Genomic DNA, 21236 nt, shown 5'->3' with positions numbered 1-21236 from the left:
CCAAGCGGCCAAATGTTTGCAGAACTGAATTGTGTTAAACTTTGTGCCTTTTCATTCTTGAGAACAGGTTATCTTCCAAAATGTTAGGTGTCTAAAGGAAAACCCAGTCAACAACATGTATTCTGTTTTTTACTAGTTTTGATGGTGTGGTGCTTTGGAACCAGAGCACTGTATGTGTTGTGAAGAGGTATGGGAAATATTGTGAACATAGGAGTAGAATACAAAGTTTGTTTTCTGTCTGGAAGGGCATTTGTGGCAACAGTGTGTGTGACTTTTTTTTTTTTTTTTTTTTTGCTTTTCTACCCCACCCCCCACCCTGACCCCTGCATTATGCTCTGAGCTATTCCTAGGCAGTCCCCTGATTCCTGGAGGCAGCATTTTGTGGCATGTAGTGGGAGATGGAGAACTTCTGTTCTCTTCAGGGTGCTTTAGATCATGACAAGTATCTGACACAACGATTGCAGCAAGAACAATAAGAGAGAAAAAAATATTTGGGGCCACTAAACTCCCTGTTCCTAACCACTCAGTTTCAAATCAGTGGCATTTGCACTGTGATCTGAGTGGATATACTTATAAATAAGTTAATTGCTTACTTAGCACTTGTGTTGAGGCTTGTGGTCTTCATGCTGATACAAAATCATACACTGATCCCCCCCCCCTTCACAGTGTGCATAGTTATCCTGCATATTTTCTTTGTTATACTTGGCTAATTAAGCCATTCACTGCTTTTTCAGTAAGTTCAAAGAAGAAGCCATCAAATTGTAATGATTCCAAGCAAACTCTGAGTTTGTATGTTTGGTGCGGGGGGGGGAGGCTTTTCAGAATTATGGGCTGTCACCCAGCAGGAGTCTGAGGTGGGGGAATCAGGACTGAGGGGGAGGGATGCCAAAACTGATTTTTTAAAAAATTATCTCAGTGGCCACGAGAATGCTAGCAGGCAATGACTGTTTGGGGTGGGAGAACTCCTGCCCCCAGGAGGCATATGGCAGCCATTTTCAGAATGGCTACAGAAAGCCACTAGCACTGCTTCTCAAATATCCTTACAAAACTGGAACAATAAAGCAACACAACATAGAATACAAATGGGTCAGGCTGTATGGTTCTAGACCTTGATTTCTGCTTTGATATCCACTGGTGTGTGTTAGCACAGTAAATCTCTCACACCCTGAAATCCATTGCCCAGCTTAAACTTTGGAATTCTAGAATAAATGTTTAGGGCACTGAAACATCTACTTTGCATAATCAATGGATAGTATAAACTAGTGTGACATAATTATTTCAGTCCAAAAGAGTAGTGCAAGTATGCAACCAAGATTCTGAAAGCACTCTGAGAACAAAAGACAAAAGTCATACCTGACCACAAAAGTCACCCCCTTCTACATAAGAGCCACAGAGGATTTTTAAAATATGTATTTGCTTCCAATCTGCTACTCCCTGAATAAGTAGTAGGGTAGTATCTATAAAGTGCTTGCCCCTTAAGTTCAGAGCAGCCTGTTGTTATTGCTTTCCCATAGTTTCTTTACTCTTAGCTGCCTGCAGGGGGTTGTCAGTCCTTTAAATTAAAAATTCTGGCACTGGGACAGAGCCCCATGTGCACAGTGATGAGGCCATAGAAATACTGTGTTCACCTGGGGTGGGTAATTACTCTATTAACTACAGGTTTCTCACTACCAAATAATACCATCTACCTCAGATCTGCTGACCTGATATCATAATGCAATGAAAACTACAACTGTGCTGCTGTTGGAAAGCAGAAAGGGAAAAAGTGCATGCAGAGCAGATACCTCAAGAAAGTAAGCCAAGCCTCAGTCTAAGGTCAGGTCACACCTCTGTTGTATGCTAAAGGAGTTACACATGTAGGAGACACAAATACATTATGTCAAGCAGTTATGCTGTATGAAATGAAGCACAGCTACTGATCATACAGGCACACTCAGAGCCTGGAAAACAAGACCTGGTCACCATGTCCTCAATCTGGCCGCCGCTGCCAGGTGCTTCTGTCTATCCTGGGCGTGTTTAGGCTCTTCTGTGGTCCTCCACTGAGGTGGCTTATCCCTGGGTGGATTACAAGGAGCCCGGCTGAGACATCTCCCGCTTCCCACCAACATGGGAGCAAGAACAAGCGTCAGCTGTTTATTGAGCAAGTGAAGTATCCGGCTGAGTTCATCCTTGCTGCCACTTGTCTGTGCCAGCTGCAATGCAGAAGCCTGAAAACAGCATCTAAGTGCAGGGGTCAGACTAACTCTTAACATGGGCTGATTTAGTGCACAGTCACAGCTGCTTCTGGGACTCCCCCTTCTGTTTGAACATTTTTTAAAAATAAGGAAGACAGGAAAATTAAATAGGAGACTGACTTATCCAGAAATTAGTAACATCACCCCAGATGCAACAACGTAGTGCCTGTAATGCTTGTCTAAGTGCTGTCCAGGGCAGCTGCAGCATAAGCTCCTCAATTGGTGAGTGTACCCCCCCTCTGTTGCAAAACTCCTCCCCTTCATCTCTCTCCCTACACAGACACACCCACCTTTGCATCCCTTCACTCAAGCATTTTGCATGCTGTCTATATGCAAGTCTGTGAATATTTGCTTGGGTGTAGGCTCCACTGAGGAAAATGGGACTCAGCTCTGAGTAAATGTACTTAGAGGTACACTCAGAGGTAATTTCGGGGGGGATCGCGGGGGATCGCAGTTTCCTCGGGTGAGGTACGGGGGCGGGGCACATGACGAAGCCCCACCCCCCTCTTCCGGCCGCCCCGCTTCCGGCCCTCATTCAGCCAGGAGGAGGCAGGAGAAGAGGGAGGGTAAGTTGCTTCCTCCCTGCCTCTCCCCACCCCTGCCTGCCTGGGGCCAGGGAGGGCCATAGCGGGGCTTCCTTGCACTCCCACCAGCCTTGCAGGTCCACCGCCGGGCCCCTCATGGGGCTCGGCAGTGGAGCTGCAAGGCCGCCGCCGGCAGCCGGGACCATTGGGAGCGGGGTGTGTGGCCTTATGACACACTTCCGGTGATGTCAGGGGGTGTGGCATATGCTAATGAGTTATGCTAATGAGTTCCCCTAGCTCTTTGTCTACAAAACGACCCCTGGGTACACTGTACATCAGCCCTGTTATGTAGCTTCTGTGTCTTATGGCATAGTTATTTTTTTGTGTCCTTGCAAATTGTTATTGCATTGTTGCCTGCCAAATCTAAAGAAATAAGGCAGCACAGTGTAGCCGAGTACACTAGGATTTGGGAGAGCCTGGTTCCAATTCCCCTCTGCCATGGAAGCTGGCTGGGTGAACTTGGTTAAGTCACTCACTCTCAGCCTGTCCTCCTTGACAGAGTGGTTGAGAGATAAAATGGAGACAGAGAGAATATTGGACACCACTGTGACCTATGCAATTTCTCTGCAAGGTTTGAATTAGTTTAAAATTTACTTTTCCTTCAAGCACAGCAGGAAGGCTAGGAGGACTTGATTTACCAGTTTGGATCACACACCCACACTTTCAGTGCCTGGCATCTTTCTCTCACCATCTCCAGCTGTTGTTCTCATGTCACTGCAAGGACATTGAAGCCCCACTTTCGGACAGCTGGAAAAAAATATTCAGCCATCTTTCTGGCTTCTGCACTTTCAGCAAGATTTACCCAGACAATTTCAAGGGCATCCTTGCAATAGTGAAGGCTGGAAGCTGCTTTCAACTATTAACACCAATTGGGTGGCTGGTACCAGGGGAAAAATTAAAAGTCATAACTTCTTTATCTATTGTGTGTCATTTCATATTTCATAAGCTTTCATGAGTCAGAGCCCACCTTGTCATAATTAACGTTTTGCTCATTAAGGTGTCACAGGATCTCTGTTTGGCTGCTGCGGGCTCTCACCTGCTAGAATTCATATTTCATACATTGCTCAAAAATAATCGGGCAAATTCTGCCATACCGTTTTCAGTCCTTTCCCCCATCCCCCCTGCCACTTAAATATATATATATATATATATATATGAAAAATACTAGAACACTATTGTTTATAATATAAAGTAAATGGGGAAATGGTGAGAGCCCTATATACCTAAGCTTGAGGGTAGGCATATTGACTACATACTGTAGAATTTTGGCTCTTATCAGAAATCATTTTCTGTATATAGAAAATGTCCATGAAATCCATTGTGAGGGCCAATTATACTCCAGGTGGCAACCTTCAGTTACCAACTTGTCATTTGTACATTCTTTACAATTGTATATTCTTTACTTTATTGCATGATACTTCAATGCTGCTTTTTAAAAAAAATCGCAAAGTTTTGTTTTTAAAAAATCCTCCTGTGGCTGAAGGTATTATTTTGAGTCTCCCCCCCCCCCCAGTTTTTATAGCAGTTAGTTAAATTGCAGCTAAGGTATCTTGCTAATCGAACTGGGGTTATCTTTGGGTCACACTGAATGTTAAACCAAGTTGCTGTTAAACCAAGTTTAATTCTGCACGTAGTCAGATTTGATTGCCATTTCAGAGGCAGAGAAAACTAGGGTTATTACACCATAGCCAGCAAGTGCTTCCAGTAAAAACCAGAAATGATGTGGTGGACAGTGGAATTTTGCAAAAATTCTAAAACCATCTGCAGAAAATGGGAAAGGATGCTGGAACACCGGGCATTCCTAGAAAAAATATTTTTAAAGTTATGACTCAGAACAGTCAGCTGTGTTGTTTGAATGTGACCAACGGTTATAAGGCTGCTTAAATTGTTGTGTTCTTAAATTATTATGCCTTTATGCTGTTTTTATCAAAGCAATTTTAAAGTAAAACTGAACAGGTGTCATTTGGGGGGGGGGACGCGGGGGGACGCCATCCCCCCGGGTGAGGTGCGGGAGGGCGGGGCCTGGAGCTCCCTGCTGGTGCCCGCTGGAGGTCGCCACCGGCTGTGGGGAGGACACACTTCCGGTGATGTCAGGGGGTGTGGCATATGCTAATGAGTTATGCTAATGAGTCCCCCTAGCTCTTTTTCTACGAAATGACCCCTGACACTGAATATTATTTAGATTTTATAGTCACTGTCAATTCAACCTCAGTAGCATTGCTGTTGGGCTTTACTGTTTTCATGGTAGATATAGACCTCAATAACATTTGTATTTATGGTTGCCAACCTCCAGGTGACACCTGGAGGCCTTCCTCTATTACAGTTAATCTCCAGGTAACAGAGATCGGTTCCCTTGGAAAAAATGGCTGCTTTGGAGGGTGTCCTCTGTGGCATTGTACTCTGTTGAGGTTCCTCCCCAAACCCTGCCCTTCCTAGGCTCCACCCCCCCCAATCTCCAGGTATTTCTCAGCTTACAGCTGGCAACCCTGTTGGTGTTACAGCAGTGACATCTTAAAGGCTAGATGGAATAAATTTTGTTAGTTTTTAAGGTACTACTGAAGTTACTTGAGAGGGAGGCGTGGCTCAGGGGAGGGGCTGTGGCTCAGTGGTAGAGCATCTGCTTGGCATGCAGAATGTCCCAGGTTCAGTCCTTGGCATCTCTACTTAAAAGGGTCAGGCAGCTGGTAATGTGAAAGACTTCCACCTGGGACCCTGAAGAGCCATTGCCGGTGTGAGTAGACAGTGATGAATCACATACGTGAAGCTGCCTTATACTGAATCAGGCCCTTGGTCTATCAAGGTCAGCATTGTCTACTCAGACTGGCAGCAGTTCTCCAGGGTTTCAGGCAGAGGTCTTTCATATCATTTATTGCCTGGTCCTTTTACCTGGAGATGCTAGGGATTGAACCTGGGGCATTCTGCATGCAAAGCAGATGATCTACCACTGAGCCACACCTACTCCAATGGTCTGATTCAGTATAAAGAAATTTTATATGTTTACTGTTTTTAGTTTAGTTTGCTGATACAGATTGACATAGGTCTCCATGTGGAATTATTGTGTTAGAGCAGTATTTTTTTCAACATACCATAAATTTTTATTTTTAACCATTAAACTGTAGTCATTTTCAGTCCAATTTTTTTAAAACAGTGACCTTTGGGGGTCTAACAGTAGATTTTTAAGGCAGAAAGTTGAGTTTCTTAGGCCATTTGATTCTGTGTTTACTAATACATTCAGTAGTACTTATAGTGTTGTGGATTTTAAAACTCCATCATAATAGCATAAGTATAACCCTCCTTTGGGGTGGTCCTTGATTTTATATTTTCATCAAAATTCAAGTATAGTTAATAAGGGCTGCGGTCACACGGGCAGGAAACTGCGGGGGGGGGGAGCGTGGGTATTAATCCGGCCGATTGGAAGGGGACGGAACGCGCCGTGCACAGCCCACTCTGGGCAGGGTCCATGGGCCGCTCACAAGGAGGGGAGGGGAGGGGGGAGTAACCCGCCGGATCCCCCCTCCCCACCAGCAGCCCGCCTGCCCGCCCTCCCTCCCCCCGGGACACGCGGCCCGCTTTCTGCCTGGCCACTGCCGCTCGCCCCCATTGCAGCCCCCCGTGGCCCTCCCTCGACCCTAACGCCGCGCACCTTTGTGCGCATGCGCTGTTGGGCGCTTCTGGAGGCATGGGGGGGAACTACCTGGCGAGCGCCGGATGCCACGGGAGTCCGGCAGGGGCGCGATCAGGCACCCGCCCTTGCTGCGCAGTTCCCGGAAACTAGTACCTCGGAGGTACTAGTTTTTTACTGCGTGTCTTCGAACGGTAGCCACGGATCAGCCATGGGAGCTCTACGCTCCCCAGATGTTGCTGTGAGATCGCGCCCGGAAACTCCGCCTCTCTTCCGTCCCTCTTGTGTGCTTACTGCTCCGTGTGACCACAGCCATACATAGGCTAAATGACTGAAAACACTTATTAGAATGAGCAGTGAAATTAATTTAGTTCTAGGACTTGTTGCACTGGCTAGTAAATACCAACTATTAGATCAGCGAAGCAAAACAGCCCATGGTCTTTATGCCACTGCTGAAAGGACTTTAATGCCGTATTATATGCCATTTGTTTTAGGCACCAGGCATGAAGTTGTTTTCAGGTGTGAATTTAAGGATGTGGTGCCACAAAAGTGAATGAATTTTTAAAATCTTTTCCAGCAATGCAATCAACCTTTTAAGTAATGTTCCAGCTTCTTGTTTGGATGTCCTCATCAGTCCATCAACTCAGGAAGGTACAGAAGAAGAAACTGTTATAAAATACAATGGCATGAATATGGATGCAATTCAGGTGATACTGAAGTTTATGGAGAAAAGAATTGATAAGGTAAGAGCAGGCTATATGGACATGGCTCATGCTCATAGCTCTCCCAACATTGGGGGGTTTGTTGTTGTTTGCTTTGTTTTGGTGAAAATCCATTGTGTGTTGAAAAAAATTGCCTGGGAAGAGCAGTTTTTATCAGGAAAATGGTTAGAAGGGAAAGGATATGTTGTTCCAAACAAATGCACAGCCTCCCTCAATTGCTTCTTGAGGGAGGGAGAAGATATTACATATGAAATCAATAGTTGAGCAGCATCCTCTATACTATGCTGTTTAATGTCTAATGTGGTCTCAAGAACTGGCATGAGATGCCTCTTAATGACTTGAAAGCAGCTTGATTCACAAACTCCTAAGGGCCAAACCAGATGTGATGACAGGAGGTCTGTGAATCGTTTTCTCCCAGTATTTTTAACTGCTGAGGGAAAGGTTTCAACCTAGCTGCCAGCTCACTCTTGAGCTAAATGGGGCAGTGGTGATGTGCACAACTGTTGTTTACAGTCAAAGTACTTTGAAAATGTTTGCTAATCTTGCATTGTTTCATGTGGTTTGGCCTTACTTTATGTACTCTCAACTGTCTTAAAATTTTCATGGTTAGAAGCTGGCCTCTAAAAATGCAAAATGAAGCTCTGTTGGGCTACCTGCTTTTTTGGGGGGCGGGATTATTTGTTTAGGATTTCCTTAGAGATCCCAAACCACAAAAGTACAGAATAAAGTGTGTGTGGCATATGCAGAGGGCACATGACGAAGCCCCGCCCCCTGCTTCCAGCCGCCCCACTTCCGGCCCTCATTCAGCCAGGAGGAGGCAGGAGAAGAGGGAGGGTAAGTTGCTTCCTCCCTGCCTCTCCCCACCCCTGCCTGCCTGGGGCTTCCTTGCACTCCCGCCGGCCTTGCAGGTCCACCACCGGGCCCCTCATGGGGCTCGGCAGTGGAGCTGCAAGGCTGGTGGCCGGGACCGTTGGGGGCGGAGTGTGTGGCGTTATGACACACTTCCGGTGATGTCAGAGGGTGTGGCATATGGTAATGAGTTATGCTAATGAGTTCCCCTAGCTCTTTTTCTACGAAACGACCCCAGGGCATATGATGCTGTTCAACTGTTGATTTTGTAGCCTGTTGGAATTTCAGGATCCTCTATGCACATAAAAGTGTAAAATTATTTTGTTTGTGTCACTGAACAGGCAAGTAGCTTCATCAAAACAGTATTTTACTATTTTACCTGAAAATGCAAGATATTCTAATCAAAATGTATGAATTAGTCTTTTAATAGAAAGTTGGAGTCATCCAACACACTACAGTAGGAGACCATTTCCTTCATCTTTGCCACAGGTCAGCAGTGCTGGTGGTTGTGGTTTAAAGGTTTTAGAGTATTCATATGTTTGGTAAATATGTCCACAGCAGCCTCATTCTATAATAGCTCTCATCTGCGTGTTTACTGTGTGCTTTCAGAAATGTAAATGGCCCTCAGCTGTTATGGAAAAGACAGTAGCAACTGTAGATGTCTGTCCTCTAGTTCTGAGAAACACTATGGTAACAGTGTGGAGTTTAGTGGGAAATGATAGTGTCACAAGAAGAAAAAAAAATAATTGTATTCTTTTATTATCATTCTAGGGGAGTAGCTATCGGGAAGGCCTCACTCCAGTTCTCAGTTTACTAACAAGATGCTGCCGTTCCCATCGGAATATAAGGAAGTTTATCAAAGCTCAGGTGAGGTACAGAAAGGTGGATAACAAAGAGTTTCTGCTACATTTTAGTAGCTAATATTTAGGTATCAGTTACATGTTAGGTGTTGTATTGCACGTAAAATTGGCTTGATCATTGTTGAGTGAATTTCCAGTGGGGTGGAGGTATATGCACATATACAAGAAAGGGCATGGTGACATAAGGGAGAGCTTACGGGATGAATGGGACTGTTGATGTTTAATATCACACTGGTGGCCCTTGTACGGGAAGACAAGCAGGATATAAAATTTGTAAATCAATAAATACATATAAGGAACTGTTCATTTGATTCTATCCCATCACTCCATACAGTTGCTGAAGGTGCACACTGAAGCATTACAATAAGGAGTTTCAGGCTGGAGATCAAGGAAACATACCACTGTATAACATGATTGTGTATGCAAATAGGAGGGGGGGGGTCCCTTTTATGTGCGAGATCCCATCCTGTGCAGTCGGGTAGCCTGTTAGTAAGGAATCAACAGCCTTCTCATTGCATCTCAGCAGCTGCTTAACTTGGCTCACATAGTTAATGCACCATATTCCACTTTACACACCTGTTTCTGGGCTCCATTAGATGAATATTGAGTAATAAAATATATTGAGTAATAATATATATATTTTACATTACTTGCACTATTGACCTTGACCTTTTAAACTCTATATTCCTAGTCATATCTGTGACAATTTTCAGTGTCCACACTGGCAAACTGGAGTTTTCTCCCCACAACTGGGATTCTAAACTGGTTTAACATCCCAGTTTGTGGAAATGAAATAAACTCTGAAGTTGTCCAGGCATCATCACAGCAATCTACTGTTTGATCCAAGATTTCTCAAACCGGGCAGCTTTCAGTCACGCTCCATGTGGAAGGGGAGTACATAAGTGCAATGCTGGCAGACATCATAAACAAACAAGAAGATTGTCATGATGTTTAAATGTGTTCAAAGTATTTGGAATCATCCTCTGCATCATATTTCACTCCTAGCAACAAGTTTAGTTTTTAGTACATTTGCAGGGATTTCTTGCACTCAATGATATTGCTGAGTAGTCGGGTTAGAATGGATAAAAGGAAGTATTTCTTCACCCAAAGAGTGATTAAGACATGGAATTCACTGCCACAGGAGGTGGTGGCAGCTACAAGCATGGACAACTTCAAGAGGGAATTGGATAAACATATGGAGCAGAGGTCTACCAGTGACTTTTAGCCACAAGGTATAGATAGGAAAGCTTGGTCTGGGGCAAGTGATGCTCTGTATTCTTGGTGATTGGGGGGGGGGGGCAACAATGGAAGGGCTTCTAGTGTCCTGGCCCCACTGATGGACCTCCTGATGGCACCTGGTATTTTTGGCCACTGTGTGACAGAGTGTTGGACTGGACGGGCCATTGGCCTGATCCAACATTGGCTCCCCTTATGTTATGTCTTAGAGGCCCTGATCTGGATGGCCCAGGCTAGCTTGATCTCAGAAGCTAAGCAGGGTTGGCCCTGCTTAGTACTTGGATGGGAGACCATCAAGGAAGTCCAGGGTCACTATGTAGAGGCAGGCAATAGTCAACCACCTCAGTTCATCTCTTGCATTGAAAACCCTATACTGTCACCATAAGCCAGCTATGACGTGACAGTACTTTCCACCCCCTGTTTTAGAGATGATGGTAAGGCTATCTGGTTTTTCTGATTCCCAGGTAGTTGTAGGTAGCATTACTGTCTTCTAATATATGTAACAGTGTTTACAGGGTGTCCCTGTTATGTGTGTGTGTTAAGTGCCATCAGGTTGCTTCCAACTTATGGCGACCCTATGAATTAATGACCTCAAAAACATGCTATCATTAACAGTCTTGTTCAGGTCTTGCAAACTGAAGGTTGTGGCTTACTTGATTGAGTCAATCCATCTCATGTTTGGTCTTACTCTTTTCTTGCTGCCTTCGACTTTTCCTAGCGTTGTTGTCTTTTCCAGTGAGTGTTCCCTTCTCATAATGTGACCAAAGTACAATAGCCTCAGTTTAGTCATTCTAGTTTCTAAGGCAAGTTCAGGCTTGATTTGACCTAAAACGTATTCATTTGGTTTTTTGGCAGTCCATGGTATCTGTAAAACACACATTTCAAGTGAATGTTTTTTTCCTATCAGCATTGTCCAATTTTCACACCCATACATAGTGATGGGGAATACTATGTTATGAATTATATTGATGCTGGTTGCCAGTGACACATCAATACACTCAAAGATCTTTTATAACTCACTGATGATTGGCCTTTCTCCTAGTCACTCTTTATAAAGACTAAAATCTAAAGAAAGTAGTTCCAATTCATGACAATTACCATAGTGATAACCTCAATTCTTAAATAGTTAACTATTGAATATCAGAACAAACTGCTGCTTTGCTATTTTGAGTAGAGTTTCAGGTATTTTTTATTAAATATAAATGTTTAGTCACACCAGTTTCATTGGTGTCTGAACAATCAAGTACTTAGAAAAAGACTGGGAAGAGCTGAAGTAGTCTCTCTAATCAAAATATCTAATTTCTCAATATGGCCAAGTCTGTGGATACTTAAATCTAGTGATTGGAGCCATGGACAGAAAAAGACAAAGCTTTATACAAATCTGGAAAAAGCTCCAGGTTAGTAAAATAAATAAATAAATCTGAAATCTAGAAAATACATTAGAGTGTTAACTAGGGGTGTGCAAAAAAAAAAAGCCCCGGTATTGTTCGGGTATATCGAACCCGAATAACATCGATATTTTCCGATATTCCAAAATCCCAATACCAGTATGGTGTTTGGATTTGGGAAATATTTGAGATTCCTAAATGCTGATAGGAAAAAAAAAGAGGATCAGCTGGGGCAGCGGGATCTAAGAGCTCTGTGTCGGTCCCCTTAAATGCCTTTTGCAAGCCACGAGTGCCCTTTAACTGCAGCTATCCGGCAGTCCTGAAAAATCCCGAATATTTTCAGGATTTCTTGGGGCAGCCATTTTCAGATAGTCAAATTAGTGTCCCACTCTGTAACCAGCTGAGAAAATACCAGATAAATACCAATAAGGTTTACACAGAGTGCACACCCTTAGTGTTAACCCCCCAAAATAATAACAACAATGCCTATAGGTTTAAGAAACTCAGTGGCCATTGTAGCCATTGCTAGGCAACCACAACAGTATTTCCAGTCTTTAAGCCTTGGTTTATGTGAGTAAAAGGCAGTAAGGGCCCTTTCCAGGGCTGTTTTGGCCTTTGAGGGAGGACTAATTAGAGCCAGATCTGGCACCAACCACTGGGCAGCTTGATACTGCGTAAGTTGTATGACTAGACCAAGACTGGCTGCTTGCTGTTGCATAACAGCAGCTACCCTATGAAAGCCAGTGTAGTGTAGTGGTTAGAGTGTCAGGCTATCATCTAGGATATCCACATTCAAATCCCCATTCTGTCATGGAAGCTGTCTGGGTAATCTTGGGCCAGTCACACATTCTCAGCCTAGCCTACTTCACCTCACAGGGTTGTTGTAAGGTTAAAATAGAGGAGAACAATATAAATCGCTTAGGGTGACATGTGCCAACACTTTTCCATTGTTGATTAATTGTTGTTCATACGACTTGTGTGTGTGGTTGTTTTTTTTAGGTGCTGCCTCCCTTGAGAGACGTATCAAATCGCCCTGAAGTTGGTACAACACTGAGAAACAAGCTTGTGCGTCTTATGACTCATGTTGATCTAGGAGTGAAGCAGATTGCAGCAGAATTTCTTTTTGTTCTGTGCAAGGAGAGAGGTAAAAAGGCTGGCTTTTATGGCTGGTTGTGGGAGACGTGGGGTAGTCTGCCAGGTAGGGAAGCTTTTGTCACTTAGAATGAGCAGGTTCTTTCAAATGACTGGCCTGCATAGAATGCAAGTTAACTTTAAAAAAAAATGGGATGATACCTTTTTCAAAGAAGTCCATAAAACTAAGTTAAAAACGTACATCTTCTGTGTGCTATAAGTCCCTTTAGGTGGCAGGGTGATAACTGACTGACTACAAGCTCACCCCAGGATAGTTAAGCTCTCTGGATGGGACTCCACATAAGGTCCATTTCTATTTATTTAGCAGGCAGTTGTCACAAAGTACTTACTTATATAAAAATAAATATACGTACAGTCATAATCAACCATGATGGTAGGTGATGCAGTGCTCCTTTCCAGACTAACATCTAGAAAGAATTGTAAAGTTAAAGTTCCCCACCGGAATCTCCTGAGTAAACTTAGTCATGGGATAAGACTTTCATGCATGAGAAACTGATTAAATGACAGGAAACAAGTAAACAAATATGTTATCAACAAAACCAGAACTAATTAAAAGAGCGAGCAATAACAAATTTGAGGACAACTCCTTGGGCTTTTAAGAGCCGAAGTGTTAAAAGTTACTTATTCTTATGCTATGAGCAAAAGCCCTTCTAAAAAGTTCAGTTTTGCTTCCCCTTTCAAACTGCAGAAGGACTATTGATCTGTTAATATCCTCTGTAAGACTGCTGTGCAACAAGTGAGCAGTTATTGTTCACAGTCGCACAGGGATTGCTGTGCCAACCGGAGCTGCCCCATGGTCTGAGCATTCTCAGTTTATACCATCAATAGTTGTGCATGTTTCTGTACCTTGGAATGATTTGAATTGTATGTAATACTGAATACTTCAGTCTCGTACTACACAGTGTGAGGGATGTATTTGGTATTGATGTTTGTATTCTTGTACATGATGTTGGCTTACAAAGAAGGACAATCGTACTTGCATAAAAATCAATCTTATTTATCTTGTATTGGGACATATCTCATTTTGTCATTTACAATAATTTCTTGCCAGGTGTTAAGTGTAAATTCTAAATTAAGTTTTAGAGTTAGGCTCTGTTGGACTGACAGTCCTTTGCATAGGCCCCTGCACACTTCTCTGTTCAGAATCAGGGGGCTTCGTTTGCCCATGACAGTTTTCTGCCGGGGGGTGTGTGTGTCATTTGCTGACTTCGTTTTTTTCTTAAAGATAAAACTGTTTCATGCCAAGTCAAACTGGACATTCAGACAAATGTACACACTTAATATAACAAATAGTCTGGTAAGACTGAAAGCCACAACTAAAGATCTTGATACCATCCTGTTTAAAACTCAGCCCTACACAAATAAATTGTTTCTTTATCTGCTTGACATTTTGCAGTTGACAGCTTACTGAAGTACACTGGCTATGGCAATGCAGCAGGGCTACTAGCAGCAAGAGGCCTATTAGCTGGAGGAAGAGGAGAGAACTGGTATTCAGATGATGAAGATACAGACACTGAAGAATACAAATCTGCAAAGCCAAAGTACACTATTGTTCATCTCCACTCCACTCCTGTTGTTAAAGCTGATGGGTTCTGTGTTTTATGTTTCTCTTTCTTTTGCTTTCAGCGTTACCTTTTGTCAAATGTATATGTTTTCAGATTTGAGAGCTCTCCCATCTCATGTGGGTCATTTCTGTCCTTCAAAATCAGTTTCAAGCTTGCCTAGTTGCCTTTGTTGTTGTTGTTGTTCAGTCGCACAGTCAAGTCCAACTCTTTGCGACCCCATGGCCCAGATCACGCCAGGCCTTCCTCATCACTAAAAACATTGTTGACCAGAATCTTAGCATTCCTTAAGAAAGCAATGCTCAAGCTATTTTTTTCTCTTGGTGTTATGCATAAAAAACCTGTCCAACATTCATATTTTCCCTAAAAATTCTCATTAAGTGTCAAAATTGTAAGATTCCAAGATAAGAAAAGGGGGGAGGCACAACATCTAAGTGGGAGGCCTTGCTGATGTGTTACTGTCTTCTAATCGAGACACAAAATCCCTAGCTTCTGTAACTGTGTGATAGATTGCTATCCATTCCCTTTTGAAACACACATTAAGCTTACAGTATAAATGCTGCATCATTTTCTCTCAGCTTGGAAGTCAGAAACTGAAATTTTCTGAAATTTCAACATATTGAAATTATCTCCTTTTAGACAAAATATCTGGATGTCAGTCATTAAGGATTAGTATCTCATGATGGTCAACTATTAATTTATATCCTTTCTGTAATCTAGCCATATTGCATCCTTAATTCTGAGGGTGATGTTTATAGCATATCTTATTGTTTACTGTATCTTTAGGCTGATTTTGCTCCTATTTATATATGTTGCTTCAATACCTACTGCAGTGTTATTTTCAAAAGCTAACTAACCTTTCAGAACTTCCTCAAGAAAGCCCACCAACTCTTTCTTTTCGAGATTCTCAGGTAAACTATGAACTTTCAGGTTATGTTTGTGGGATTCAAATTTCTTCAGTCTCCCCCTCAAGTTTGTACACTCTTGCAGCATAATTTTCTTTCTCTATCTGTCTTTGAGATACTTATTTCCAACTTCATTACTTTTCCTTCTACATCCCCAGTTTTTGTTTTGCGCTCTTATAATTCAAAATCTAATATATCTGTCTTTTGAATGATGTTATTTAACTGTTCAATACATTCCTTCATTTCTGCCTTTTGTCAGAGCTACAAGTTTTCAAATTTGAGAGCTGTATGTCTCCTGTGACCATTTTTTGCCCTCAGAAATCTTGCCTGGTTGCCCTGACTGCCCAAATACTTTGAAATGGTCTGTTGGTGACTTTTAGTTTCTTCAGGCATTGTTTGGTGAGGAAGGTACAACAGTTAAATGTGTGAAAACATATAGGTCAAAGAGAGATACAGGGTTGTTGTTTTTTAATACTGTTAACTCGAAATCTTTCATATCATGGTAATCTGAGATTTCAGATTATGATTTGGAAAAAAAACTATGTAGGAATATTTTTGTTTTCATTGTTTTTCATAATGAAGTGGTTCCCTCAAGATAAACTCTTTTTCATTCTCTCCTCTCCTCATCCACCCCCTTCATCAAGCATTAACCTTATCACTGGTCATCTAGAAGAGCCGATGCCCAACCCCATGGATGAAATGACTGAAGAACAAAAAGAATATGAAGCCATGAAACTTGTCAATATGTTTGATAAGCTTTCTAGGTAATGTAGCTACAGTGGCTTTTATTTCAGAGGGGGAATTCTTTGGTTTTCTGGTGACATTCCTTATGAACTCTCTGATTCACCACTGTATTTGGGCCATATATTCAAACCTGTGCAGTCATCAACATGGATTTAGATACTTCTGTAACCAAAGGACATCTTGTGTAATGGAAATGTAATCAGCAAATATTAGGCTTTCAACATGTGCCATTATCTTAAAATACCTTAAGAGCTGCTTTCCTTCTAATGACAATATGTTCCTGCTCTGTAGTAAACACCTTTCATTGTTACTAATCTACTTATGTTTCTATAAATTCCATTTCCAACTACAAATAACATGAGGTTTCTTCTGAAGTCTCCACAGCTAGTGTTAATTAAAAAATTGGATCACAGACATGGAATTGCAGAAGATAGATAGTATAATTAAATTGCTGATTCCTGCACCACTTTCTCTGGATAATACTAGCAAAAAATAATTCCTTCATGCATCTTGATTTTTCAGTTTCCAGCAGGGCAGCTCAATTTCTACAGGGTTATTGTAAGAAGCATTAAGTTTCCAGACACACACACACACACACACACACACACACACACACACACACATATATATATTTAAAGGCATATCTGTTCCCAAGAGGACTGATTTGCATGCATTCAAAAAACAGAAATCAATTATTTGTTTCCTGATCTCATTCAATTCAAGAAATAATCTAGTTGCACTTTGCCCACTTTGGGTCAGGCTAAGCAGCCCTGCGTCTGAATTACATCAAAGGAGTATGTGAAACAAATGTATGAATGTTCTGTGTCAGGTTATAGTTCTCTGCAGAGCTGGGAACCTGAAGGCTTGAAGCACTCCTTGTAGCTCATGGGCTATATAGTTTAGACAAACATATGATGTTGTCCCACAGCAAAATGGTAATGGGCCAGAAATAAAGTAGAACTTAATACATCTATTGTACTAACTCTGGTGAATGAAGTTTTGAATATTTTGAGGCTAAGGAGTTGTGAATATTAGACAGTACTTTTATTGTAACATATTCTGGAAGTACAGTTCAACAGCTGCCAATGCAATGCATGTATTAACTTGCATGCTTTATAGGCATATCTTTGGTCCTACATATAATATATAAAGATATGATGATCTACCAGGTTGACCACTCCAAATGTACAGGCCAGTCAGTATTTCTGAAATTGTTCATAGAACTGGAGCTAAATTTTAACCTCCTGGGGAATCTCTGCTGTTTTAGAAAAATCTATCTAATGTAAGAAACTCATTCTGTTGTTTAGATTTCAGAAATGCTTTTTCATTACTGAAATATTGACCAGAATGAGCTTAGTACAGATGCTTTTATATGATGCATGATTTGGATACCTCGAAAGAGAAAACTATTAAACTTTCACACAGTATTCTAGAAGCGTGTTAGATATCTTATATTCAAAACTCAGATTTTGAAATAAGTCTCAGGAATTGCGCAAACCCAAACTGAATTTATATCTGACACTATATCAAATATTAGTACTTCACTAAATTAATTACATCTCATTTTTTAAAAAAATAACTAAATTCAACCTCTAGGAAGCAGTTCTTTGTGTTGTAATGCTTGCGTGATTGAAAGTTTTCAACGTTAATTAAAATGCTTTATAAATATTTTCCTGTATTATAAACCGGTGGCACAATTATGAATTAATTGACTAATTTAAAATGTCAGGGTGCTTTTTCCAAGCCAACACTGTATTAATAGTAGGAATCCTTTTGCTGATGAAACAGGCCCCAATTATCACAGTTTGGGTTTTGTTGTACATTGACAAGAAGTCAACAAAACTGGTGTGTAACAGAACCTGCCTAAGTAGCTGCCACACTCATTAAGAATACTGAATTAATCACAGTGATGACTGAAGAAAGCGGTGCCTCCATAGGTTTTCCTCTGCTTTTCTAATCGTGGAACAAAATGGTGTACATAAAAGGACTGGCACTATTATGTAGCACTCAATTATAGGGAGGTGAATAGGTCCCCAATATACTATTTTATCAAAGGAGCTGACTGGTGTTTGCAATACGGTTGTTTCATTACAGACAACCATCATTAGTTCCATGTGTTAACACTGACCTGTTGTGCACAGAGCATGCAGGAAAGAAAGACCCTTGAAAACAACAGAATTATTTTTTTTTTAGTCGTTATCAAGCTAAATGGCAAGCGGGAAGCAGAAAAAAGCAAAGATTGTATAGATGCATTTGAAGGGATTCATGGGAGATCAGCAAGCAGAGAAGAAGAATGTGTTTTGCCAAGGGATTTATTATGGCATGTGTTCTAGTAATTATTACTTACTACCTTTTAATATGGGGAAAAGCCTATTAATGGGGAGTGCTTAGTCATATGGTGCTTGGTCAAGGATTTATTTATTATCAAATGTTCAGACATGTATCTTTATTAGGAATAAAATTATGGGAAACGCCTTCAAAATTTCAATGCTGCATCTCAAGGATGAATAGTAGTTAGTTTGTGGTAATTTAAGATGTTTCCTCTTTCCAAAATGAATGTTGCACATGTGGAATAACCTTCTCAGCGGGAGAAGGGAAGGCACTTCTAGGTGCATGTGCTTGGGGGGGAAATATTTCATATTTGAGGAAATGGCATTAGCCACTTAGTTGCCTGGATGTGCAAAGCAGTTTTCCACTATACAGAAGTACTGCGTGCAAATGAATTAAGCTTCCTTTAATTTTCATGTCCCTGCACTTTTCCCAGAACCTGTTGCTGTCACTCAAGAGAACTGGGGTATAAATGCTGTCAGGGTTATGGTAATATGCTATAACTGGAAACCACAGCCCTTCCTGTTTTTCTGACCAGATTCACTTTGTTGAAGTTATCTGAACAAAGCTTCTAATGTAAATGTTCCTCATAAGCTGGTGGAAAGGCCCAAACGGAGGGCTTCGTTCTGTGACATGGGATAGGGCACTCCTAAAGAAAGCAGAGACCTTTAAGATGAGAAGTAGATTGAAAGACTGGCATCTTGGATGTGAACTTTTTTTTTGTTTGTTTAAGCCACCTGTGAAAATACTGTGAAAGCTTTTTGGGGAAAGGATCAAAATGTTGCCATCTCTGGCCTTTACAGCCTTTGCCCTGTAATCCACATATAATAAGTGAGATGATAATCAAACGTGAAGCAACGAAAGGCTTAAATAAATCTTTGCTAATACTGTTTGATTGGCTTAATCAATAATTAATCATCTTTATATGAGGCTGTAGCTTGTGGAGTAGATATAATTGGATTAGCTGTGAGAGGCCTTTAGAGCTTTGAAGAGATTAAAATGTCTGTCAATCCTGTAATTAAACAACTGCAAACAAAAGCAACAGTTTAAGGGGGAGGGGAAGAAAACTGACAATCAAAATGAAGCCACAAGTACTTAAGCACCACTAGAGGCTGGCTGTGTACCACAAATCGCTTTTACTGACTGACTCCTATTACTCAATGAGATGAATATGTATCCCCCTTCGGAAGGGATAGATGTGTCCAAGTGACAGGTGGAACTTCAGCAACCGTGTTAGCATTGAGAGTAAACACAGAAAGCATCCTTTAAAAAAAATTTAAACAGCAAACCTGTTCTTTGTCCTTTGCCTATTTAGCGGTTTGACTTTTTTCCCCATATAGCTCTTAATTGGCTTAGCAAATGTCACCTGCTTGAATGAAGTCTTTCAGTGTTGAGCCCATTTCCCACCCCACTTCCCCAGTTCCACTTTGTGTGTAGAAGCCCCTGTTCACCCTTTCATATCTAGAATCTATACTTGGTCAACAGTGGCAACCGCAACATAACTCCCCATGGCGGCCTGTTAGTAGAATTTCTGTTTCCATTTGTTTTATGTAAATCTGCCATGTTGCCAAAGTGAATTTCAACATGAGGTCAGAAGTTTCACATTTCAAATGGTATACAAATTTGTCAATGCCTTGCATTTTGTTTTATTAATGCAAATCTTGTTAAAATTATATTTGGAAAATTTTAAAATAAGTTGTTGTTTTTTTAAAAAAAAAATCCAATTTGCAGCTCTGTGTTAAATGTATGTTGTGAAGATGCATTGCCATGGCCGTGGTGAATTTTTTCCATATTTTTCCCCCCCAGAGACCAGGTGATAACACCTATGGGAGTGCGACCAGATGGCACACTGACTCCTTTGGAAGAAGCAGTTTCTCAGTACGGAACCAATGAACAAGATAGTTCGGACTCTGACTAGAGCATCAGCTGCTTTGCCTTCTTATCTACCTTTCCTTATGTTCACAGCATCTTTTATTATCTAAACATTAGACACTTGGTCCCTTTTAGCCCAGTGGTACAACAACTGTTTTATCAATCACAGTGTTCAGATTATTAATTCTGTGGTGTAATATTAGCATTTCTAAGGTCTCAGTTTATATAGCAAGACTGATCCAATTTATTAACTTAAAACTACATGTATTTCAATGGAATGAAAAGTGTGATGTGAAATTAAAATATTAAAATGGTAATATTTAATTGTGACATTTGTCCTTTAAAAAAAAGTTGGCTCTGATTGGTTGCCTTATATCATTCTCTGGTCAATGGAAGGAGTAGGATGGCTAATTGGATTAAGAAGTTAAGTGAAATCAAGTTAAAATTAATACAGTAAAAATTCCAGTTTAGTTCAAGAACCAGCACTGAACAAGTAATCATAGTCAGATTTTTGTACACTCTTGCTATTCCTTGCCATCCTAATTAGTAAACAGACTCTAAAAGGCACTTGATTGTAGTTAAATTATTAACTACTAAATTATACATTTTTTTACCATTCCAGTACAATTTAGGCACCAAATCCAACTAAATGTTTTATCAAGATAATTTTAATTTCTCCTCAAAGCCAGCTGGGAGAACCCCAGTTGCAGTAAACTGGTTTACAGCCTATGACTATTTACTGATTGAGCCCTCATGAATTGATCTGTGAACACACATGTATGTGCACGTAGCCCAGTGAATTATGCACAGTCCCAAAGGTACCCTCACTTGGTAGCCCAATCTCAGAAGTTAGGCAGCGTCAGCCCTGGTTAGTGTTTGGGTGGGAGACCACCAAAGAACGGATAAAAGGAAGTTAGAACGGATAAAAGGATAAAAGGAAGTACTTCTTCACCCAAAGAGTGATTAACACATGGAATTCACTGCCACAGGAAGTGGTGGGTGCTACAAGCATGGACGGCTTCAAAAGGGAATTAGATAAGCATATGGAGCAGAGGTCCATCAGTGGCTATTAGCCACAAGGTATAGCTAGGGGCTCTGGGGCAAGTGATGCTCTGTCTTCTTGGTGCTTGGGGGGGGTCAACAGTGGGAGGGCTTCTAATGTCCTGGCCCCACTGCTG

At 41.4% G+C, this 21236-nt stretch overlaps 1 protein-coding gene across 1 annotated transcript in view; it reads left to right on the top strand.

Moving 5' to 3' along the window:
* Positions 1-20194, top strand: part of RIC8B (RIC8 guanine nucleotide exchange factor B) — a 49052-nt gene extending 28858 nt beyond the window's left edge. Inside the window, exons 5-10 of the mRNA XM_015427578.1 lie at positions 7018-7183; positions 8783-8878; positions 12495-12639; positions 14044-14188; positions 15759-15878; positions 19993-20194. Of these exons, the coding sequence (XP_015283064.1) occupies positions 7018-7183; positions 8783-8878; positions 12495-12639; positions 14044-14188; positions 15759-15878; positions 19993-20104 (784 nt within the window). The 3' untranslated portion in view covers positions 20105-20194. The remainder of the gene's footprint in view (positions 1-7017; positions 7184-8782; positions 8879-12494; positions 12640-14043; positions 14189-15758; positions 15879-19992) is intronic.
* The last annotated feature ends 1042 nt before the right edge of the window (positions 20195-21236 follow it).

Source organism: Gekko japonicus, unplaced genomic scaffold, assembly GCF_001447785.1.
Source record: "Gekko japonicus isolate JY-2015 unplaced genomic scaffold, Gekko_japonicus_V1.1 scaffold28, whole genome shotgun sequence".
In the NCBI taxonomy this organism is placed as follows: domain Eukaryota; kingdom Metazoa; phylum Chordata; class Lepidosauria; order Squamata; family Gekkonidae; genus Gekko; species Gekko japonicus.
Note: the sequence above shows the minus strand (reverse complement) of the source record. Positions and strands in the feature narration are given on the sequence as shown.